The sequence below is a fragment of the Rhinichthys klamathensis genome, unplaced genomic scaffold, assembly GCF_029890125.1.
Source record: "Rhinichthys klamathensis goyatoka isolate OS25496 unplaced genomic scaffold, OSU_Roscu_1.1 h1tg000612l_1, whole genome shotgun sequence".
NCBI lineage: Eukaryota > Metazoa > Chordata > Actinopteri > Cypriniformes > Leuciscidae > Rhinichthys > Rhinichthys klamathensis.
The window spans coordinates 62,600-82,694 of NW_026607065.1; the positions used below are offsets into that span (position 1 = coordinate 62,600).

At 36.8% G+C, this 20,095-nt stretch overlaps 3 protein-coding genes across 3 annotated transcripts; 1 reads left to right on the top strand and 2 right to left on the bottom strand.

Annotated features, from left to right (window-relative positions):
• The first annotated feature begins 2,944 nt into the window (after positions 1-2,944).
• adra1bb (adrenoceptor alpha 1Bb) lies at positions 2,945-8,283 on the top strand. The gene is made up of 2 exons (XM_056240768.1): positions 2,945-3,978; positions 7,790-8,283. Exons 1-2 carry the CDS (start codon positions 3,024-3,026, stop codon positions 8,275-8,277), a joined length of 1,443 nt encoding a protein of 480 aa, XP_056096743.1. The 5' UTR covers positions 2,945-3,023; the 3' UTR covers positions 8,278-8,283.
• A 1,222-nt stretch (positions 8,284-9,505) lies between these two features.
• On the bottom strand, positions 9,506-14,405 carry eif4ea (eukaryotic translation initiation factor 4ea). The gene is made up of 7 exons (XM_056240772.1): positions 14,288-14,405; positions 13,163-13,266; positions 12,964-13,059; positions 12,761-12,824; positions 12,567-12,680; positions 12,293-12,432; positions 9,506-9,789 (listed from the first exon to the last, which is right to left on the bottom strand). The coding sequence occupies exons 1-7, from the start codon at positions 14,303-14,305 to the stop codon at positions 9,675-9,677; spliced, it is 651 nt and encodes a 216-aa protein (XP_056096747.1). The 5' UTR covers positions 14,306-14,405; the 3' UTR covers positions 9,506-9,674.
• An 868-nt stretch (positions 14,406-15,273) lies between these two features.
• On the bottom strand, positions 15,274-19,726 carry adh5 (alcohol dehydrogenase 5). The gene is made up of 9 exons (XM_056240770.1): positions 19,577-19,726; positions 18,881-18,982; positions 17,723-17,864; positions 17,525-17,612; positions 16,849-17,068; positions 16,488-16,748; positions 16,083-16,218; positions 15,570-15,708; positions 15,274-15,450 (listed from the first exon to the last, which is right to left on the bottom strand). Exons 1-9 carry the CDS (start codon positions 19,592-19,594, stop codon positions 15,426-15,428), a joined length of 1,131 nt encoding a protein of 376 aa, XP_056096745.1. The 5' UTR covers positions 19,595-19,726; the 3' UTR covers positions 15,274-15,425.
• Between the last annotated feature and the right edge of the window lie 369 nt (positions 19,727-20,095).

A 20,095-nucleotide genomic window follows, 5' to 3' on the forward strand; every position in this document is an offset into this window, starting at 1 on the left:
AACACATGCAAATGTACGTGTGCAAATAGAAAAAAACGCATGCAAATAGAAAAAAACACATGCAAATAGAAAAACACGTGTGCAAATAGAAAAAAACACCAGCAAATTAAAAAAAACATCTTCATCAGTTTCACAACACACGTGTGCTCCAAATAAGGAAACGCGCTGCAAAAGTTCACAACACAACCAAATACAGAAAACGCGCTGCAAATAACACAGACCACAACGGAAATGTTTCCAGGGGAACCAAATAAGTGACGAACCCGGCTGGGACGTGCTTATTGCTCGTGAGCTTCCCTATGCCATACTCCCTTCGAAGGGCAGATTGCAGAGCCCTTTTGGAGTGAGCGAGGCTCTAGTGTGCTGTTAGGCAGCCGTGTGGAACGCACTTGATGAAGGGAGCAACTAAAGACAACGTGGGATGTTCCCATGACAACGCAGCACGGTGTCCATCAGCTGGTCTTAACACAGAAATATGATGCTGTTAACATAACGGATGCAAATACATTTTTATTTTTAGTTTACAAAAAAAGCTTTTAAAATATGCGTTATATATCTGTGTCTCAACTTTAAAATTTTGGACCCTACATTACCTAACATTTCTTACGAAACTTTTCTTTATGAAAATGTAATAACATGAGACAATTTGTACAGTGTAACTGATGTATAGATAAATATCTTTCCTTAATGTTTTTCTTCTTTTTCTTTTTTATTTATTTATTTATTTTAGTTTCCAGCTCATTGTTCTTTTCTCATTTGTATTCTGATGACATTGAACATATTGTTAATACATTTTGTACATTGTATACAAGTTGTATGTCATAAAAAATGTAATCTCTGTATGTTTTGCACAAACAAATAAATAAATAAACAAATAAATAAAGTATAATTTTAAGCTGTAAGCACCAGCACGCATAGATTTATGGATATCTATGCCGGCACGTCCCAGCCGGGTTCGTCACTTATTTGGTTCCCCTGGAAACATTTCCGTTGTGCTCTGTGTTATTTGCAGCGTGTTTATGTATTTGGTGGTGTTGTGAGTATTTGGAGCACAAGTGTGTTGTGAAACTGATGAAGATGTTTTCTTAATTTGCAGGTGTTGTTTTTTTTTTTTTGCACGCGTTTTTTTCTATTTGCATGCGTTTTTTTTCTATTTGCATGCGTTTTATTTTATTTGCATGTGTTTTTTTTCTATTTGCACGCGTTGTTTTCTATTTACATGTGTTTTCTTCTATTTGCATGCGTTTTCTTCAGTTGCAGCGCGTTGAGCTCTCTCGGCCACCGTACCTTTGTCTGGCTATAGCATGAGTAAAAAAGTGAACAGACGTAAGTGGGTCCAACATCATTGTCTTGTTGTTCTTGTCCCACCCATAATGGTCTCCGACGCCCATGGGAGGTAGTTGACTCCGGCCCACACTGCAGTATAGTGACGGTAATGCACCTTATACTTGGATGCCAATCGCCATTAAAACAAAAGATGAAGATTGTTCTCTGTCTAGCTTTGATGATGTTTTCTTACTTCTGTTTGGTGAGGTTTATTTTTTGCTTGTCAGTCAAGTACAAGTCATTGTTTATTTTGTTCAAGTTTTGTTAATAAATGCTGCACATGGGTTCTCAAGTCAGTGGACTTCCATGACAGTGTTTTGAATACTTTTATACTGCCTGTTTTTTTTTTTTTTTTTTTTTTTTTTTTTACTTATTGTGCTTAAATTTTTTATATGTAATAGGCTACACCTTTCTTTAGATATAAACACAAGCATGGACACATTTTGCTTAGCAAAGTTATAGAGATAAATACATTAAGAAACTATAGTTTAGGATCATAAAAGAGATGCCATTTATGGCAGTCTATGTATCGGACTCAACTATAGCTATTCACAACAACTATAGCTCAAGCAGTAGAGCATAGTGCTAGCAACGCCAAGGTCATGGGTTCGACTCACAGGGAATTAATAAAGATGCGTACAATAACTTGAAGTCAGATTTAAAAAATATGTCTGCCAAATGTCATAGTAAAACAAAGTAAGATTGGGACCTAAAAAGCTCTCCAGTTCCTGGTGCACCTTGAGATTAAAACCTCATGTCTCTCCAATCCAATGAGCTCATCTTCAGACTCCACAGGAGACATGCTAATGAAGTCTTTGCATGAGACAAATTGGTGTAGCAAAAGTGGCATGGTTGTTATGTGGTCTGGTCTGGGTACAAGTGTAAGCCAGAAATAAACCTGTGATGTCACACTAGTTTACTGCATGATTCACAAAATGTTCTTGAAAACTTGATTTTTTTTCTTTCCTGGCTTAATTAAATAATTCAAACCTTAATTCAAAATTATTATTTTTTTTAAATCTAGTTGAACCAACATAAGAAAATTTATTTTAACAAATGTAATAATGTTAAGTTAAACATACTACAAATGAATTAAGTAAAAGTAAATTAATTTGACCCAAACCAACTAAACTGGTTTATTTTGAAATTGTGTGTAAAAACTTTCTTCAAATAAATGCATTTTTTGAATGTATATTTAACAATTAAAACAGATCCTCTCGTTTGCAGTGATCACCAATAACTTTGAAAGAATGGCCTTTTGATTTAAAAACAAAATTAATTATCTGTCTGTTACGTTTGTGGGGTTGTATCTATTTCTTTCCCATTTTCCCCTTTTTCAATTATTTGGATATATGGTGTCTTTCTAAAGTAATTTGAGGCAGACAAATATGGAAATGTTATTTAAAAGTTTAAGACACTCTCCAGTTCCTCCTATGGCTAGAGCATGTGCCTCTTCAGCACTCATCCCCCGTTTAAAAAAAAAAAATCGACATTCAGTTCGGAGAGACTGAAGCAGAGATGGGCGGTATTAAAGTCTTACCCCTGAGACAGAGACACTTATTTTCACATTACATGAGAGCATCAGAATGAAAACATGGCTCATTAGGCCTAACTCACGCAACGTTCTAATCATTCATTAGGAACCTGACTCAAGCGGCTAACCAACGTATCAGCAATGGAGAACATTTTTCGCCAAAATGAACCAACAAAATGAAGATGAAGTCACACTGTCCTGGGGAATCGGTTCTTTGGATGCGTATCAAGAGTCACCGGTGTTTTCAAACTCTTCCGAGTTAAATGGCACAGGACTCGAGCCTCTACTCCTGTCCCGTGCCGTCCCGCTCGGCTTGGCATTGGGGACTTTCATCATCTTCGCGGTGGCTGGAAACATCCTGGTGATACTGTCAGTTGTGTGCAATAGGCACCTGCGAACTCCAACTAATTATTTCATCGTAAATCTCGCTATTGCCGACCTGCTCCTGGGCACAACCGTGTTACCCGTATCAGCCACCTTGGAATTATTGGGTTACTGGGTGTTCGGGAGGATTTTCTGTGATGTTTGGGCCGCTGTGGATGTGTTATGTTGCACAGCATCCATCATGAGTCTGTGCGTAATATCCATTGACCGTTACATCGGAGTGAGCCATCCGTTGCAATACCCCAACATCGTGACGGGACCCAGAGCTTTGCTGGCCATGCTGGGAGTTTGGGTCCTGTCTTTGGTCATCTCTATCGGACCCCTGCTAGGATGGAAGGAGCCTCCGTCACCGGACCACACGGTGTGCGCAATAACAGAGGAACCCTTTTACGCGCTCTTCTCATCGCTCGGCTCATTTTATATCCCCTTAATTGTTATTCTAGTCATGTACTGCCGTGTTTACGTAGTGGCTAAACGGACGACGAAGAATCTAGAAGCTGGTGTGAAGACGGAAACGATGAATTCGGGTGAAATAACGCTGAGGATTCACAGGGGTTCGCAGGTGCACGAGGACACCAGCACTGCAGCCAGAAGTCGCGCTCATCAGGCGAGGAATTCTCTCACGGTCAAACTCCTGAAGTTTTCCAGGGAAAAGAAAGCAGCTAAGACCTTGGGGGTTGTGGTTGGAATGTTTACGCTGTGCTGGTTGCCATTCTTCCTCACTTTACCACTTGGTAGGTTTTTATTATACAGTTGCACAATTTGTCCCCCCTCTCCCATTCATGTTGTCACACTAAGTTGTCACAAAGAGAAGCTACAATGAAATAGATAGAACATTATGAACTTATTAATCAAAATTAAATCCATTAAATCCATCCACAGTGGTCTTGGTTTAAACTCTCTTCCAGCCTGATCATCAAAAAACCAGCAGGCAGTTGACAGACCAGCTAGGACTAGCAAAGCAGTTTAAGCTGCTTAAGTCTTTCTTTCTGTCTTTCTGTCTTTCTTTCTTTCTTTCTTCCTTTCTTTCTTTCTTTCTTTCTTTCTTTTACAGAACATATAAAGGTAACATAAAAATATCTAACCATTTTTGGCCAATTTCTTTTTTAATTAATGATTTGTATAACATGTAGCGACTTGCACCAAATAAACTGAATACTTGCTTCAATCAACTGTTAGATCTATTAAATATCCCCTTATATTTCTGAAAGCCCACATACAAAAATCTTTCTAGAGAAAACACACACACTGTATGTGGTATATGGGGACTTTCCATAGACTTAATGATTTATTATACTGCACAAACTGTATATTCTAGCCCCTTACACTAACCCTAAACGTACCCATCACATAAAACTTTCTGCATTTTTATATTTTCATATAATTATTTTCATATTAGTATGATTTATAAGCTGTTTTCCTCATGGGGACTAAAAAATGTCCCCACAAGGACAAAGACTTCAAATATTGCCATCTTTGTTTGGGGACATTTTGTCCCCATAATATAGGGTTTACCAGGCCACACAGACACAAACACACGAACATTACCATTATGCCAGTCTGAGATATTCTTGCTGGTCTTCCAGTCTGACCAGTAGAAATTTGGCCAAAACCTCTTTAAAACCAGCCAACAGATCAGCTCAGGAGACCAGCTAACCACCTTAGGCAAGTGATATATTATTTCAGCTAGTGTTAGTCGTAGTAATAATAATAAATTGTAGTTAAAATACTGACATTCATAAAATTGTAAATTCTTAATGACATTCCTGTCATTAAGTTTGACATTAAGTCTGGCATCCTTCATCCTGTTTGGCATTAAACATCTTGATGCCTTATATAATGCAATATGCCTGTCAATATTTGTTCTCATGTCATTACTTAGGATCTATGAAAGGTTACCAAACAGCAGTTAAGATGAAACAATCTTTACAAGAAGTAAACATTATTACTGTTTAAATTGAATGCAAATAATGATTCATTGTAATTGGTCTATTGATTCTATATGTCTTAAGAGTTTGGCAAGGTAAATGGAAAACTTTTTTTTTCAATTCTATTTTTATTTCATTTTGTTAGGCCTACTACAGGAACAACACAAAATACAGAATAACTTTATATTTTTAATAATAATAAACAAAAACATATATTAAAAAAATTGCATAAAAAAATAAATAATAATTTAACATATTAAGAAAATTGCTTAAATTACAGTGGAAGTGTCAATTCTGTGTTTTGTACTCACTTATTCTACTAAACAAATTTGCCTTACACTCACAGGAAATACGTACAATTGATTTATCCAACACAAAGCCTTCTGCTGCTGGACGCTTGAGGTCAGTGGGCAGACCGCAGAGTAGGGGTTAAGACAGAATAAATCTTTTTGCACTTTGTTTCCTGTTCCTCTCACGGGGCCCCCAGTGTGGGGTCCGCTGCATCCGTCGTTTGGCTGTCACAGCAGGGAGTATGAGAACGAGGCCCTGGACCGCAGCCATTCAGACTCAAAGGCAGGTTATTATTAATGAATTAGCATAGTAGTCATTCCTGTCCCAGACAGGGTTATCTCAGCAGGGCAGTGTGCTTCGAAGTTCAGCTGGCCTGGTTCTTAATTAGGCAACAGTGCTTTTCTTTGAATTTAACTTAAGTGGAAAACAGTAGCGTGTTTACTGGATCCTTACAGTGTATTACTGTAGATACAGAGGTCATATTAACATGAACACATCATGATACAATGTTTCAAGTTAATTTAGACAAGGTCACTTTGTGTTTAAATGAAAACTCTTTAAAACTTTGAATCTTTAAAAGAATTTCATTTCAAATTTTTAGTTGGTAAGTAACCGTGTAAGTGGGATACTGATATAGGTATTAAGCTTAAGAAGATCTGCTCATAATTTTGGCTCATTCATTGCTGAACACATGATATGCACATGCTAACAGGGTTTATGAGTCTTGTTACATAAATCTTTGATAAGTTTCCTAACCTGTCAAACTAGACAATGAAAGAAAAGCGAGCCACTTGACTGCATACAAGTTGTACAAAAACAGGATGCAAGGATGTGGACAGTAATCAACTTGTTTGCTTCCTCTGAATCCTATTGTTCTAGAACAGTTACATTCTAGAAGAGGTTTTTTCAAGAGCGGTTATCATAATGAGAGTATTTATTATTTAAGTGAGCTGCTTTGCTGTGTAACATTAATTAAGCTCTATTTAAAGTCCATTCATGATTCCTTTAAGGGATGAAGCCTAGATCTCACTTATACTCTCTTGGCCTTCATTCATGGAATCATTATTTCAGCCAAGTCTCATGGTTCCCATGGTGCTTTGAATGCAGTGGGTCAATGCACTGGTCATGAGGTGCACTGCAGCATAGAGGTGCTTCCGGTTTACACACCAGGGATCTCAGCCTAAAGCAGTTCATGGCACAGATCTACGGCTCTACCACTGAAATTTAAAGTTGGGAAAATTGAAAAATACACCTTTTCTACAAATCTTGCTAAATGTTGGTTTTGTGATAAACAGATGAAGCTTTTCATATTCAGGTTATCAACTCACAACTGGTTCAGCAGATACACATCTTTCACACATTCATATTTCAACAAGGGTTATGAGATGATGGAGCTAAGGTGGTTTTATCTTACTCTACTTATAGATAATCACTATTTTCTTTCTTTCTTTCTTTCTTTCTTTCTTTCTTTCTTTCTTTCTTTCTTTCTTTCTTTCTTTCTTTCTTTCTTTCTTTCTTTCTTTCTTTCTTTCTTTCTTTCTTTCTTTCTTATCCCTAAAGTAAATTTCATTTAATTTCAATTTTCAGAAATTCACATAAACATTTACAAAAGTTGAAATGTTACCTAAATCACAGAGTTGTGTTAGTGTTTTATAAATTATAATGTAAAAGAACACTTCAGTAGCATGTTATCTTTATTCACTTAGTTCTATGTGTCCTAAAAACATAAGCTTGATCATCCAAACTACTGCTGATTGATATGTTTAACCAGTGTCTAATGCACCACGTGCCCTTTCTTCCAAGTTCACATCAAAGAGTAAACACAATATATTCATTTGTTTAAACTTTGTTGTATGATAACTTCCTTCTTTATAAATGCTATGCACATCTGCCATTAAGTTTATTGTCAATGACACATTTTTAGTTTCATACCATCTTGAAAGCGGACAATTTTGCTAAGCAAGCGTTGCTGCCACCTGCTGGATGCTAAAGCAAATAACACATCTTTAAAACAAACAAACAGTTGTATGGCAGGGGGAATAATCACGAACAGTCACAAATTGTGCCAGCAGGGGGCACACCAGTCATGTGTTAAATGAGAGAGAGAACAAAACTAATCCCACTCACACAGCATGACCAAAAATTGACAAGTTTTCTCTGAAATTCACTTCATGGCTTATGCTTTCTCTGAAAATTGTGTCATTTTCAAATTCTTAACATGATTCCAAGTGCAATGTGATACTAGTTTGTAATGTGAATAACTCATGTCATATGGCTCATTTAATGACAATAGCTTTACCTTTACCGGTGTGCTTTCTCTTTGCAGTCGCATTCAACGCCAGCCTGAGGCCACCTGAAACTGTCTTCAAAATCATCTTCTGGCTTGGTTACTTCAACAGCTGCCTAAATCCCATCATCTATCCCTGCTACAGCCGGGAGTTCAAGCTAGCTTTCATCCGCATACTGAAATGCAGATGTCACCGCAGGAGACGGCCAGGTTGGAGAGCGTACAACTATCAGGGCTCACACATCAACTCCTTCTACTCACGGCAGGACTCAAAGGACTCTGTGAACTATGGTAGTTACCTAAATGGGAGCCAGAGAACCCTGTCCTCTGCCAGCCACAGCCCAAGTTATCATACCAAAGGCCTATCACATTTCCAGGAGGATGGACCCAGACATGCCCGGAGCAGGACACCATCTGTGTTATCTGAAAGTACTTTGGATCATCATCTTGAGCGTGTGGAGGAAGATCCAACCCAGTCTGTAGGCCAACCAGATCAAACTGGTATCAGAAACTGGCCTCAAGACTAGTTGAAAGAGTAAGGATGTCAAACATTTAAGTGGCACAAATTGTTTTGTTTTATTCGCCCAAAGTATTGCTCTGGTCATGAGTAAATACATTTAGATCTGACATACAATCCCATTTCCAGAAAAGTTGGGGGACATTTTATTGGGATTCTCTTTAACCTTTATTTAACAGACTAAAGTACAACAAACAAACAAAAGGATATCCAATGTTACAAAAAACTTTTCTGGAAATGGGCTTGTACAACCTGGCATTAATGTACATCACAGTGTGAATGGTATTCTTTAACAAACACAGCATTAAAGCAATTTTGCTCAATTATTTCCCATTCCAAATAATGCATTGATTTCTTTTAATTACTAGAATTATTTTTAATCACAAACGTCAATGTTGTTCTTGCAAAATTGATAAGGCTTTTTCCATCATAGTTTAAGTTATTCATACTGCTTAATTGTATAGACAGAAAAAAAAAAGTATTCATGAGCAAAGGGAAGGGCATACATTTAGCTAAAATGGTTACAAAATTCTAACCTCCTGTAATGAGAAAATGGTTCCCACATTTCAAGAATCTCAGAAAGGATTGTTTATTTATCATCAACATATGCATTTCAGTGGCTCTTCACTGGATATAGACAATGCACTGTACATTTTATTTACAGTCAATTTCCATACATTTTCATAAGCACCCATTTTCAAGAAAGGGGTTTCTATATATTTATTTTTTTATCAGGCTACTCAATGAAACCCCTTAGGAAAACGTTAGAACTGGAGATCAGTTTTCTCAATACTGCCTTGGAACACTTTACATGAGGAATGTAGAACAAGACTGCAAAAATACAAATTTATACAAGTCTTTAAACAGAATTAACCGTTGACATTCTCAAGCTGCAATACAAGAATTGTTTTAATAGTGTAATTAGAAATATCATGATCAGTCCACATCACTCGAACACTAAACCCAGAGCAGAAACAAATGGATTGAGTAAAAAAATATAAATAAATTACACTTAAGATTTAGTAACTGCAACTCAACATAAAAAGGCGAACAGAATATGAAAGAAAAACATTCATAAATTGAATACACTTCCCATCCCCACCAGCGAAATATCTGCTAATAGTATGTAGTAACATTTTTTTTAAAAGAACGTGGCTCTGTGTTTATACACTGTTGTTTTGTAAATATCTGAAGGCCTTTAATTTTCTAGTGTTTCCCCCACAGCATTCTGTGAAAAGGTCAGATCCCAGGACAGTTTTGTTTTAATTTTTCTGTCTCTTTCAATGAAGATTTGAATATGATACAAGATTCAGACTGTTGTTGCAGCATCTGAAATGAAATTATAGCATGAACAATCTTGCTAATATCTAGACTCTATCAAAAAATACCCACTGTTTAAAAGGCTCCTTAAGCAACAAACATATTCTTGGTGGTGGAACCACTTTTGGTGGCCGTGTCAGCATGTGACTGGAATCCAATGATGACCTTTGGTGGCACACCTAATCTTTCCTTGTACACACGCCTGTGAATAAACAGATAAAAATTTAGAAATTTACAGATGAAGGCAAGACATAATAATGTGTGTCTACTTTATAACCACAAATGAAAAGATTTGTAAAGATTAAAGTCACGATTAAACAAGTAGCGGCAGATCTTTTCTTCCATATTGGTGACGTACATCCGAGTACAACGAATTATTGGAAAAGAATAATAATAAAAAAATAAAGTAGGACGGGGACTTGGAGATGTGGGCATGGCCCTCAGGGTGTGTTCACACTTGCAGTTCGATTATCTTGGATCTTTTGGTCCAGACCAAAAAAAGAAAATAATACATTTAGTCCTGGTTGACTTGGCGTTCACACCGTAATTTTTAGACCGAAACTAAAACCTAAAAACTTTTCCGACAGAGCTTGACGAACATCCAAAACAATGCTGTGTTCTGGGCTAAATGAGCTTGCTGTAGGTGTGTACATAATGGTATTTTGACCAGGTGAGAACTCAAGAGTTTATAAAATGTGAGTCAAAACAGTTGCACACAAACGAAGATCTGCTGCAATGATGGTGTTGCTGAGCTCCTATGACAAGAAAAAACGGGTATGATTCAGCATTTGGTCTTTTTGGTTCGTTTAGATGTCTTTGTTCCGTGTTGCGTTCATATTTCAGTCGAACCGCACCAGATTTCACTTGGAAGTAGACCGAGATCCACCTTTTCAGGGGTCTCCGTCCGCTTGTTTGGTGCGCAACAGGGTTCGGATGGCAGCGTTCACACTTATTCAAATGAACTGTGCACCAGAGTTTGTTTTAATTTAACCAAAACTTCCAAGTGTGAACACACCCTTAAAAAGTCACCATGAAATCAAAATGCACAGTTTTTTTTTATTGAATACCGCAGTGTCATTGCAATAACAAACCACAATGACCCAATCATTTCCCGATGGGCAAAATCAAGTCCCGCCCTACCAATGTTCCCTCTAATTTTTTTTCTTGCTGAGCAAAACTTTTTTCTATTGGGCGGATATTTTTCGCCACCCGAGCAAAAATATTCTTACCTGATCTGTACAGCATACGTAGAAACACAGTGGTTTCAACATTCAGTTGTAACTTTTAACTTGAATGTGCCATTTCTATTTTATTTGACCCTTGATGTAACTTATTGGTATTAAATCATACTTTTGAAAAACAAGCAGTTAATTAAGAAGTCACTAAATGAAGAACATTTTAGGTTACCTGAGATTTGTTTTACAGTGCTGTTAACTGTACAGTCTTTACCAAGAAATCCTATGAAAAATAGAAAAAAAATCTTCTGCAGGACAGTTCAATTCTTTACAATAACATAGTTTGAAAGAAAATTAAGCTGTTACACTGAGATGGTTTGGGAAAACCATAAAGTGTTTTTGTACAGTCAATTAATTGTGCACAGGAACAAAGTTAAATGATTGTTTACTGCTTATGAATTTCCAATATTTTCTTTAGCAGGGGGTTTCAAACTTATTAATGGCAAGGAGCCCTAAACAATACCCTTGTGAGATTTCTTTATTTAGGCTTATAATATAATAAAATATAGGCCTAATATAATATAATATAAAAAACCCGAATTGAAGTATTTGAAGTGATATAATATATCCGTTTAAATGCTTCAATTTGTTTACATATTATATTATTATTTAAAAAGATCTAATAGCTAAACATTTTCAATAAAAGTGAATATGTGAACTTTTTTATAGTAATCTAACCATGCCTGAAACACACACACAAAAACATCTATTTAAACTAATGATGTATTTTGAGTTTGCACACGGGTGGGTGTGTAATTGTTACCGTTTTGTGTCCATCATCCGTTATTTCCACCACTTTAATCAAACCACTCTTCTTTAAAACATGACACTGCGTTTCTCGTCGTTGCCTCTCGTATAGAGCTATTTGGTCCGCACACACGACTCACTGCCAATCACACGTGCTCACATCATTCTCTTTCTATGAAACCTGTAAACTGCATTCACCAGTTTTCACTCTATAGCAGTTGACCAGAACACTGAAATTATTTCTCACTTAAACTACAAATCAAATGGATTTCCCCACACATTTCGCCTCAGTCCTCTGCATGGCATTTTATTCTTTTCTGCGCGGCCGAGGCATCAGAAGTGTGCGACCGCACACGCGCGCAGCTTAGAGGGAACATTGCGCCTTACATTTCTTCTTGTTTGAAAAGCCATTTCACTTGGATATACATCACAATACGGAGGAAAAGACTTCCATTTCATGCCGACTTTAAGAATGGAGGCAGATGAATTTGAGTTTGAAGGGGCGGGATTTAAGCGGACTAAATGAATGGAGAAGTACTGCAAACATCACCAGAGAGAAGTCTGCAGTTTCAACTGAAGATGAGGTTATGACCTTTTGAGGGTCAGAAATGAAATGTATGCACGGATGAATCGGTGAAAAATAAGAGAAATAACATGCATTTCAAAAATAGATAGGGTGAATTTTAACCTAGGTGTTCATATTGGTCAAAACTATTTTTTTACCCTATGTGTACAACAGCATCTTTGTTCTCGTAGTCTGTCGTCCATATCGCTATTTTGTCTCCCTTTGTTCGGATGTTGACGACTGCACCGCAGACATCATCACTGTGGTCATCAAATGCTTCTCCCACAAGGCACAAAAGCTAAAAATATATATATATATATTAAAAAAAAAACTGAATTGAGAGAGAGAGCATCTAAGCCTTCAGGTTCTATTAGCACACAATGAATTTTGCAGATAATGCAGTTAAACCGACTAGACAGAGTGCGGACTTACTGTCTCCAACCAGAAGCGGTCCAGGTCGGCTCTGCGCTGCTGTTTGGACAGGGTGATCAGCCAACGGCCGCCCTGCTTGTTTCTCTCATCTTCCCACATGGGCTCAATGCCATCCTGCTCCGAAAAGTGCAAAAGGATCAATTTAGATGGATTCAAAATACTATATATCTTGAAAATGCAATACTGTGCCTTACCTTGAAGAGGGAGTAGTCACATCCTGACATTAAGTTACTTGATAACTGAATGTGATTGTATAACCTGGGAACAGAACACCAAAACCTGCGTTAGTGCCACATTGCTGCTTACAACTAACTATCGGTTTATTTAACCAAAGGTCTTCTTTGGTTAATCATTCATCCTGTCCGTGTCGTTTCGATTCCCTCTTGTTAATACTTACGCCCAGAAGTCTTCCACTGTGTCAAACTTTGAGATGAGACGGAGATTAGCCTGCCATGTTTTGCTTTTGTCATTTTTAAAGAACCAAAGAGCCCATCTGTCCCCCAAAAACAAAACAAAAAATAGATCACTCTTCCAGATTTTTTTTTGCATTACAATGCACAAAAACCATGAAATGTGTGTGGCCTGGGTGACTTCACCTGTTCTGCAGAGGATGTTTAATGTAATCTTCCAGACTCACAATCTCTTGCGTATTTTCAGCGTTTTTTTCTTCTTCTGAATTTGGTGGATTTGTTGAATTTTCCTACAAAGAACATTTCCACTACATTATATATTTTTTTTTATTACAGTTCCACTATTTTATCTAAAGATTTACAAGCCGAATATTCAATATACATTTATCTTTAAATATTAGGGATTAACAAAACACTAAACTTGTTTAAGATATCTAACACTATAAAAATAAACAGACTGAACAGAATAAACCATTTTTGGTTCTTCAGGCTCTGAACCTGGCAGAACCTCCTGAAGAACCTCTAGGCACCCTTTCAATATCCTGCTGCATACTCAAATAACTTAAATATAATATTTAAAGTGTATCAAAGTCTTTCCTTTTTGACAGGGTTCCTGGAAGAATAATGGATATTCTTCAAAGTTCTTGCAGTAACTTCTTCAGAAAACTGTCCTTTTTTGAAAATGTAGCCTACATAAAGGTTCTCCAAAGGCTGTATGTGGATATGGTGCCTCAAGTATCCTTTCATTTTTACAATAACAAATATCTATGTTTATAAAGAAAAAGACAGAGAGACCAATAATCTTGTAACTAAACAAGTAACTGTGTTAACTGTATAAATTTTGACATTGACTAAAATTCCTTCTAAACATTACAAACTTAAAAACTAAACATCTAACAATTGGACTTATTTACTTATATTTTGTTTTAATAAAATATCTGTTTTTGAGCTACATGAAGCGTTGACCATAGAGACTAAAAACAAACCACACTATATTTTTAGTGACACATCAGCAAACCATAAGTCTAGATGGCAGAAACAGAGATGGTTTAACAACATGTTAAATTCACACAGAAAACATCAAATATGCTCACAGCCCCCCTTTCCAGATAAAAACATTAAATATTTAACACTTTTGCACAACATCCTTCAAACACATATGTGCGACAGTCAGACACATGAGCTCAATTGACTGTTTGCTTTAAGAGATATCCCTCTACACAAGCACTGACCAAAATAAAACACGTTTTTAATATTAATAACTACCACGACTATCATCACAATGTTTTAGGGGCACTTATATTGACTCACCGGTTCAGCAGTCGCCATCTTCTACAAATGTGAAGGGTCTTTCCGTGTGTGAAAACACCATTTGATTGGCCAAACTCAAGCGAACACATGTGAGTGAATGAGGAGCACGCGTTTAGACAGTGACCCCTAGAGGACACAGAGAGAAGAGGACTCCCGCCGTAAAGCTATGGTTGTTTATGATTCATTGCTTGAGCAAACACTAGTTTTTCAGTTAACTATTTCATTTATGTATATCAATATAATAGATTGATAAGTATAAATGTATTTCAATGTGTAATTTTACATTTTCTATAACTGAAAGTAGGGAAAATTGTAACCTATCTAAAGTCACCATGAAATCAAATTGGACAATTCTCTTTTACTCGGATATACGTCACAATAGGGAAGAAAAGACTATCACAACTTCCGTTTCATGCCGACTTTAAAGGCTTGTTCACGCCAAGAACAAAAAGTATGAAGATAACTATAAGGATAACTTTAGCATTCACACCTGTCCAGTGCCTGCATATTTGTTGTCTGCTGCTTTAAATGGTTGAGGCTTCCAGCTCTTTAAAGCAGGATGGATTCTGATTGGCTGTCAATGTTTTTTTATTGTCCATTAGCTGAAAAAAAAAAAATCATTCTGAAAGTGATTTTCAACAATATCGTTCCTCTGTGCCATAAACTCTGCTATTCTTATCACATTTGTTACAAATGTGAATTTTTCTAAAGCTATTCCTTTATCTTCATAGTTATTGTGTTTGGTGTGAAGAGGCCATTAGAATTTCACCATTATTTGAAAAAAAAAATGAACATAAGTCTTTTTGAATACATTGATTTATTTTATACATCTATCATATAATTTATTTGGATATTTTATATAGTTGTAATGTACATTCAAGATTTATAACAGAGCAGATTTACACAATAGAATTTGATGCCAAGCCATTAATATTTCAACATTTTAACTATAAAAAATAGAATAAAAAAAGAGGAGGCACAAAATGTTTTCTGTTTGGTACATTTATTCAGTGTGTAACTGGAACTATACACACAAATAACCATTCATTAACAACAGCCAACACTGTAACTATTGAGACAAGGATGTTGATGATTAGTATGTCTTCTTCATGGCAGGACTCACGTTTGAACCCGAGGCTCAAAGCTGCAGGACGGTTCGGATACTGTGGAAGACGCACAAGGGAAAAGTTTGCATTAAGATATCAGTTTGTTTCCCACATTGCATTAATATGATATTACCAAACAGCACCAGATAAAAACAGGCATTTTATAAGGCATGTACCTCTTCCCAGCATGCATCAGGTCAAAGGCCTCATTGATCTGGGTAAAGGGCAATGTGTGAGTAACAAACTCATCCACCATCAGCTTCTTACTCATGTAGTCATTCACCAGCTTAGGAACACTCTCCACACTCTTCCAACCTTAAAAGCAAAGAGAAAATACTTCTGTTATGAAGTTAATTACCTAATATGTTATATTTATGCTACATGCTAAAAGCATATATCATATGCTATTTGAAAATGTAAATGGTAACAAAAATATATAATAAAGTTATATATCTTATTAAAAAATAAGATAAAATAGTAACAATATAAAAAACTAAATAAAATTATTCAATTAATAATATTATACAAAACTAAGAAAAATCATATCTAATAATTAATATAATATTAATTATAACATTTATATTAAAATAAAATATCCATACAACAATAATATAAAATCATATCACAATTAATATATGATTTAAATAAATAAAAAATACTTTTTTTTTCTTTTTTTTTTATACACCCACCACCAAAAGCTGTGCCTTTCCATGTACGCCCTGTGACCAGCTGGAAAGGGCGGGTGGAGATTTCTTGCCCTGCCCCTGCCACACCAATGATGACACTGGTTCCCCAGCCTTTGTGACAAGCCTCAAGAGCAGCTCTCTGAATTCAAAAGAAAAGTGACAATAATAATGGTCATCCTGAGCATCCTAAGCCATATACAACAACTGGGCAATTATGCACTTCACATAAGCACAATAGTGGTAAATATACGGACTCTAATTATGAGTTACCATGGCAGCAAATATTTTGAGGAACAATGACGAATTCAACTAAGCGGAGATCTACAGTTCTGCTGTAACCATCTGGATGGCTGTATTAGTCAGCTTTCGTTCATCCCTATCTAAACAGCTGCTGTTTCTGCAGTTTACCATAATGCCAACATTGCCGATGCATTCGAAGGAGTAGTCAACCCCTCCATCTGTCAGCTCCACCAGCACTTCCTGAATGGGCTTGCTGTGGTCCTTGGGGTTCACAAACTCAGTGGCTCCGAACTTCTTGGCAGTTTCAAACTTGTCTGGGTTGATGTCAATGCCAATGATCCTGGTGGCACCGACTGACTTGCAGCCCATTATGACTGCGAGCCCAACTGCTCCCAAACCGAACACAGCGCAAGTAGAGCCGGCTTCAACCTACCAGGGTGAATATGTGTCTATTGACCATGTGACATTAAGACCGAAGGAAACATTCTAGTAATTATAAAGACATGCACATTAATTAAATGAAGCAGACTTTAGCAGTATTGATGGCCGCTCCGTATCCAGTAGAGATGCCACAGCCCAGCAGACACACTTTGTCCAGGGGGGCATGTTCATCCACTTTGGCCAAAGAGATTTCTGCCACCACAGTGTATTCGGAGAAGGTGCTGGTACCCATGAAGTGGAAGAGCTGCTTGCCTTTACAGCTGAACCTGGAGGTGCTATCGGGCATCAGACCCTGACCTTGGGTCACCCTAAAAGAATTGCATCACAACTGAGCATCTATAAACCAAATGACAGTTAGTATGAACAATAACAAGACCAACACAACCATTCAAAAGTCTGATGTTTACCAAGACATGATATATTATTACAATTTAAAATAACTTTTCTATTTTAATATATCTTAAAACGTGATGCAGCCATTACTCCAGTCTTCAGAGTCACATGATATTACTGCTGCTCAAGAAACATTTTATCAATGTTGAAAACAGTCGTGCTGCTTAATATTTTTGTGGAAACGTGATCTTTTTTTCAGGATTATTTGATGGATAAAATTAAGTTAAAAAGAACCGCATGTTTAAAAATATTTTAAAGTCTCTTTACTGTCATTTTTGATCACTTTATTAATCATGCTGACCCCAAACTTTTGAATGCTAGCGTATTTTCATAAAGGAGATAATGATGATGGAAAATAGATTCATAATTACCTGATTTTCTGACACAGGTTGGTTTTAGGATTTTTACAAAACTTGCACTCTCCACATTGGGGCACATACAGTGGAATAACAGTATCACCTTCACAAAAAGTGAAAGAGCTTCAGGATTTCAGCCGATCTTCCAAAATTGCTCACATTTTACACATTAAATGTCACTGAAGTGAGGGTAAATAGCCCGTTTTGACACACCTGGTTTGAATTTGGTGACCCCTTCGCCAACACTCTCAACAGTGCCTGCCCCCTCATGGCCCAGGATGACAGGAAACAAGCCCTCAGGGTCACTTCCACTCAGGGTGTAGGCGTCAGTGTGACACACACCTGTAGCATGAATCTGAAACACACAACCACACAAGACTTCTCACCATTATATTTGAATTGAATATATATTATTATTAATATTCATAGCACAATACATTTTTCTCTATACATGAGTTGATTGCTTAATTATTTGTAATAAAAAGAACACAATCATAAACACAACACTTCTACATAATCATGCATGACACAAGACACTGAAGACAGCAGGGTCAAAACTGAACGTGCTCGGTGTAAATCTGTCAGAAAACATGGTGCTTTGACAGGGTGCAGCTGCAAGCCGGTTTGTTACAGCTTTAGCAGAGCTGGTGCAATTAAAAAGAGAAATCTTGTCAAGTCAAGTCATCTTCATTTATATAGCGCTTTTAACAATGTAGATTGTTCCAAAGCGGCTTTAGAGTGATAATAGGTAAATAATAAATTAAAGTAACAGATTGTTTTGGCTTTATGGCAGCTCTAGAATAGAGTTATTTTCCAGTTAAAGTTAGTTTTGATTGATTCTCTTCCAGAAAAATAGAGAAATCTTGTCTATATCAATTATACAAAGATCTCATAATGTCCCGATATGTCATTTTAAAATGTTATAGGCAGCCTGAAACGGATGTTGCGATAGTCTTTTTTCCCCTTTGTGTATATCTGAGTGAAACGGCTTTTCAACCAATGATTGGATGGTTGTGGTTTGCTATTGCTATGATCTCATGGGAGTGACAGGTTGTCTCTCCCTCACGCCAGTAAACACATCATCAGAGAACAGATGCTGTTCCAAGAGGGAGGGGAAGTTTTTGTTATTAAAGATTATGAGGGCACATGACTTTAAAAAAAAAAGATGCCGTGCACGGATAAATCATTTATACTTAACACTGCAATATTCCAAAAAAAAAAAAAACAAGAATTGTCCATTTTGATTTCATGGTGACTTTAAAAACAAAGATTTTACGGAGGACCAAAGTACTCTGTGTCATCTACAATCTATGCACATCAAATAACCTATTGCTTTTGTCAAAAGGTACAATGTTCAGATTAATGGTTTACCTTCACTCGAACTTCATGGGCTTTAGGTGGAGCAACCTCCACCTCCTCAATGGAAAGAGGCTTACCAGCCTCCCAGGCCACTGCTGCCTTACATTTGATCACCTGAGGATGAATCAAAGAAGCTGTTAGCTCATAAACACTGTTAGAAGAGATGCTTCTGTAACTATTTTTCACCTAAAATTAAGGTTATGCAAATCACTGCTTTAGATGACTTTATGTAGATGGTGTGCAGGACCAGATGCAGTTAAACACAAAACCAAGTTATGTTTAATACAGTTTATGTATAGCAAAATTAGCAAAAACTTAGCAAAAAAAAATTAGCATTGTGAATCTCTATTCACATGCTGTAAAAGTAGAATCTGTGGTGAAGGAGGGCCGTTGAATGCAACAAGATTAGAATAACATGTTTCTGATCTTTTATGCATGCATTGTCACAAAGCTGAATACAAAAAACAAGGGCAACGGAAAACAGGTCAAAGCAGCACAATGGATCTTTGTATACCTAGATCTGCACTCCTGTCATGCAAGTGCTGCTACATATGAGAGCGTTTTTGATTGAACTGCATTGGCTTGACACTCGATGTTTTTTTTTACAAATGTTGCACATGTGTGTACAGTACATTAAACGCGCACAAATGTATACTATTTATAATTTACGTAGCTGTAGTGTGAAGGCAAATTTCGCTGCTAACTTACTTTCCCAGTTGTGTCCATGCTTTTATTCCACCACGGGAGAGAAAAGGAAGGAGAGGTGTGGCAAACTAAAGAACTCTTTCTTCCACCAATGAGAGACCAGGATGTGGTTACGCTTGAGCAAAGTACGTTGTTTTTCTCAGCGCATGCAGCGCTTTTTGACCTGATAAATAATGAATCAAAGAGCAGTATTCACTCGAACTAGAAATAGCCTGTCAAAGCATTTAAGATGCTTTCTACACTGTAAATATGAAACTGATTAGCTTACACACTTTACGGAGAAAATGTTATTCAACAAGGACCTACATGTATGCTAAAACACAAACAAGTTTTTTTTTTTTCTTAGGGAAGAGGTTTAATCTTATTTATGCGAGGAAAGGTGGATTTTTCAGAATGTCTTACAAAAGGAACAAGTGGCGAATTATACTTCCGGGTTCTGACGTCATACCAGCACCACATATCATTATATATGCAGTTAGGAACTTTTAAATATACAGTCACCAAAAACACACCACTGTTTTT

Coding starts and splice junctions, on each gene's coding strand:
- adra1bb (XM_056240768.1), top strand. CDS start 3,024: ATGAACCAACAAAATGAAGATGAAGTCACACTGTCCTGGGGAATCGGT. Junction 3,979..7,789: donor CTTCCTCACTTTACCACTTG/GTAGGTTTTTAT, acceptor TTCTCTTTGCAG/TCGCATTCAACGCCAGCCTG.
- eif4ea (XM_056240772.1), bottom strand. Junction 12,681..12,760: donor GTGACTACTCCCTCTTCAAG/GTAAGGCACAGT, acceptor TTTTCGGAGCAG/GATGGCATTGAGCCCATGTG. Junction 9,790..12,292: donor GATGCTGTTGTACACATAGG/GTAAAAAAATAG, acceptor GTTTATTCACAG/GCGTGTGTACAAGGAAAGAT.
- adh5 (XM_056240770.1), bottom strand. Junction 17,865..18,880: donor CCCATGAAGTTCGAGTGAAG/GTAAACCATTAA, acceptor TGTGTGTTTCAG/ATTCATGCTACAGGTGTGTG. Junction 16,749..16,848: donor CGGCCATCAATACTGCTAAA/GTCTGCTTCATT, acceptor TCACCCTGGTAG/GTTGAAGCCGGCTCTACTTG.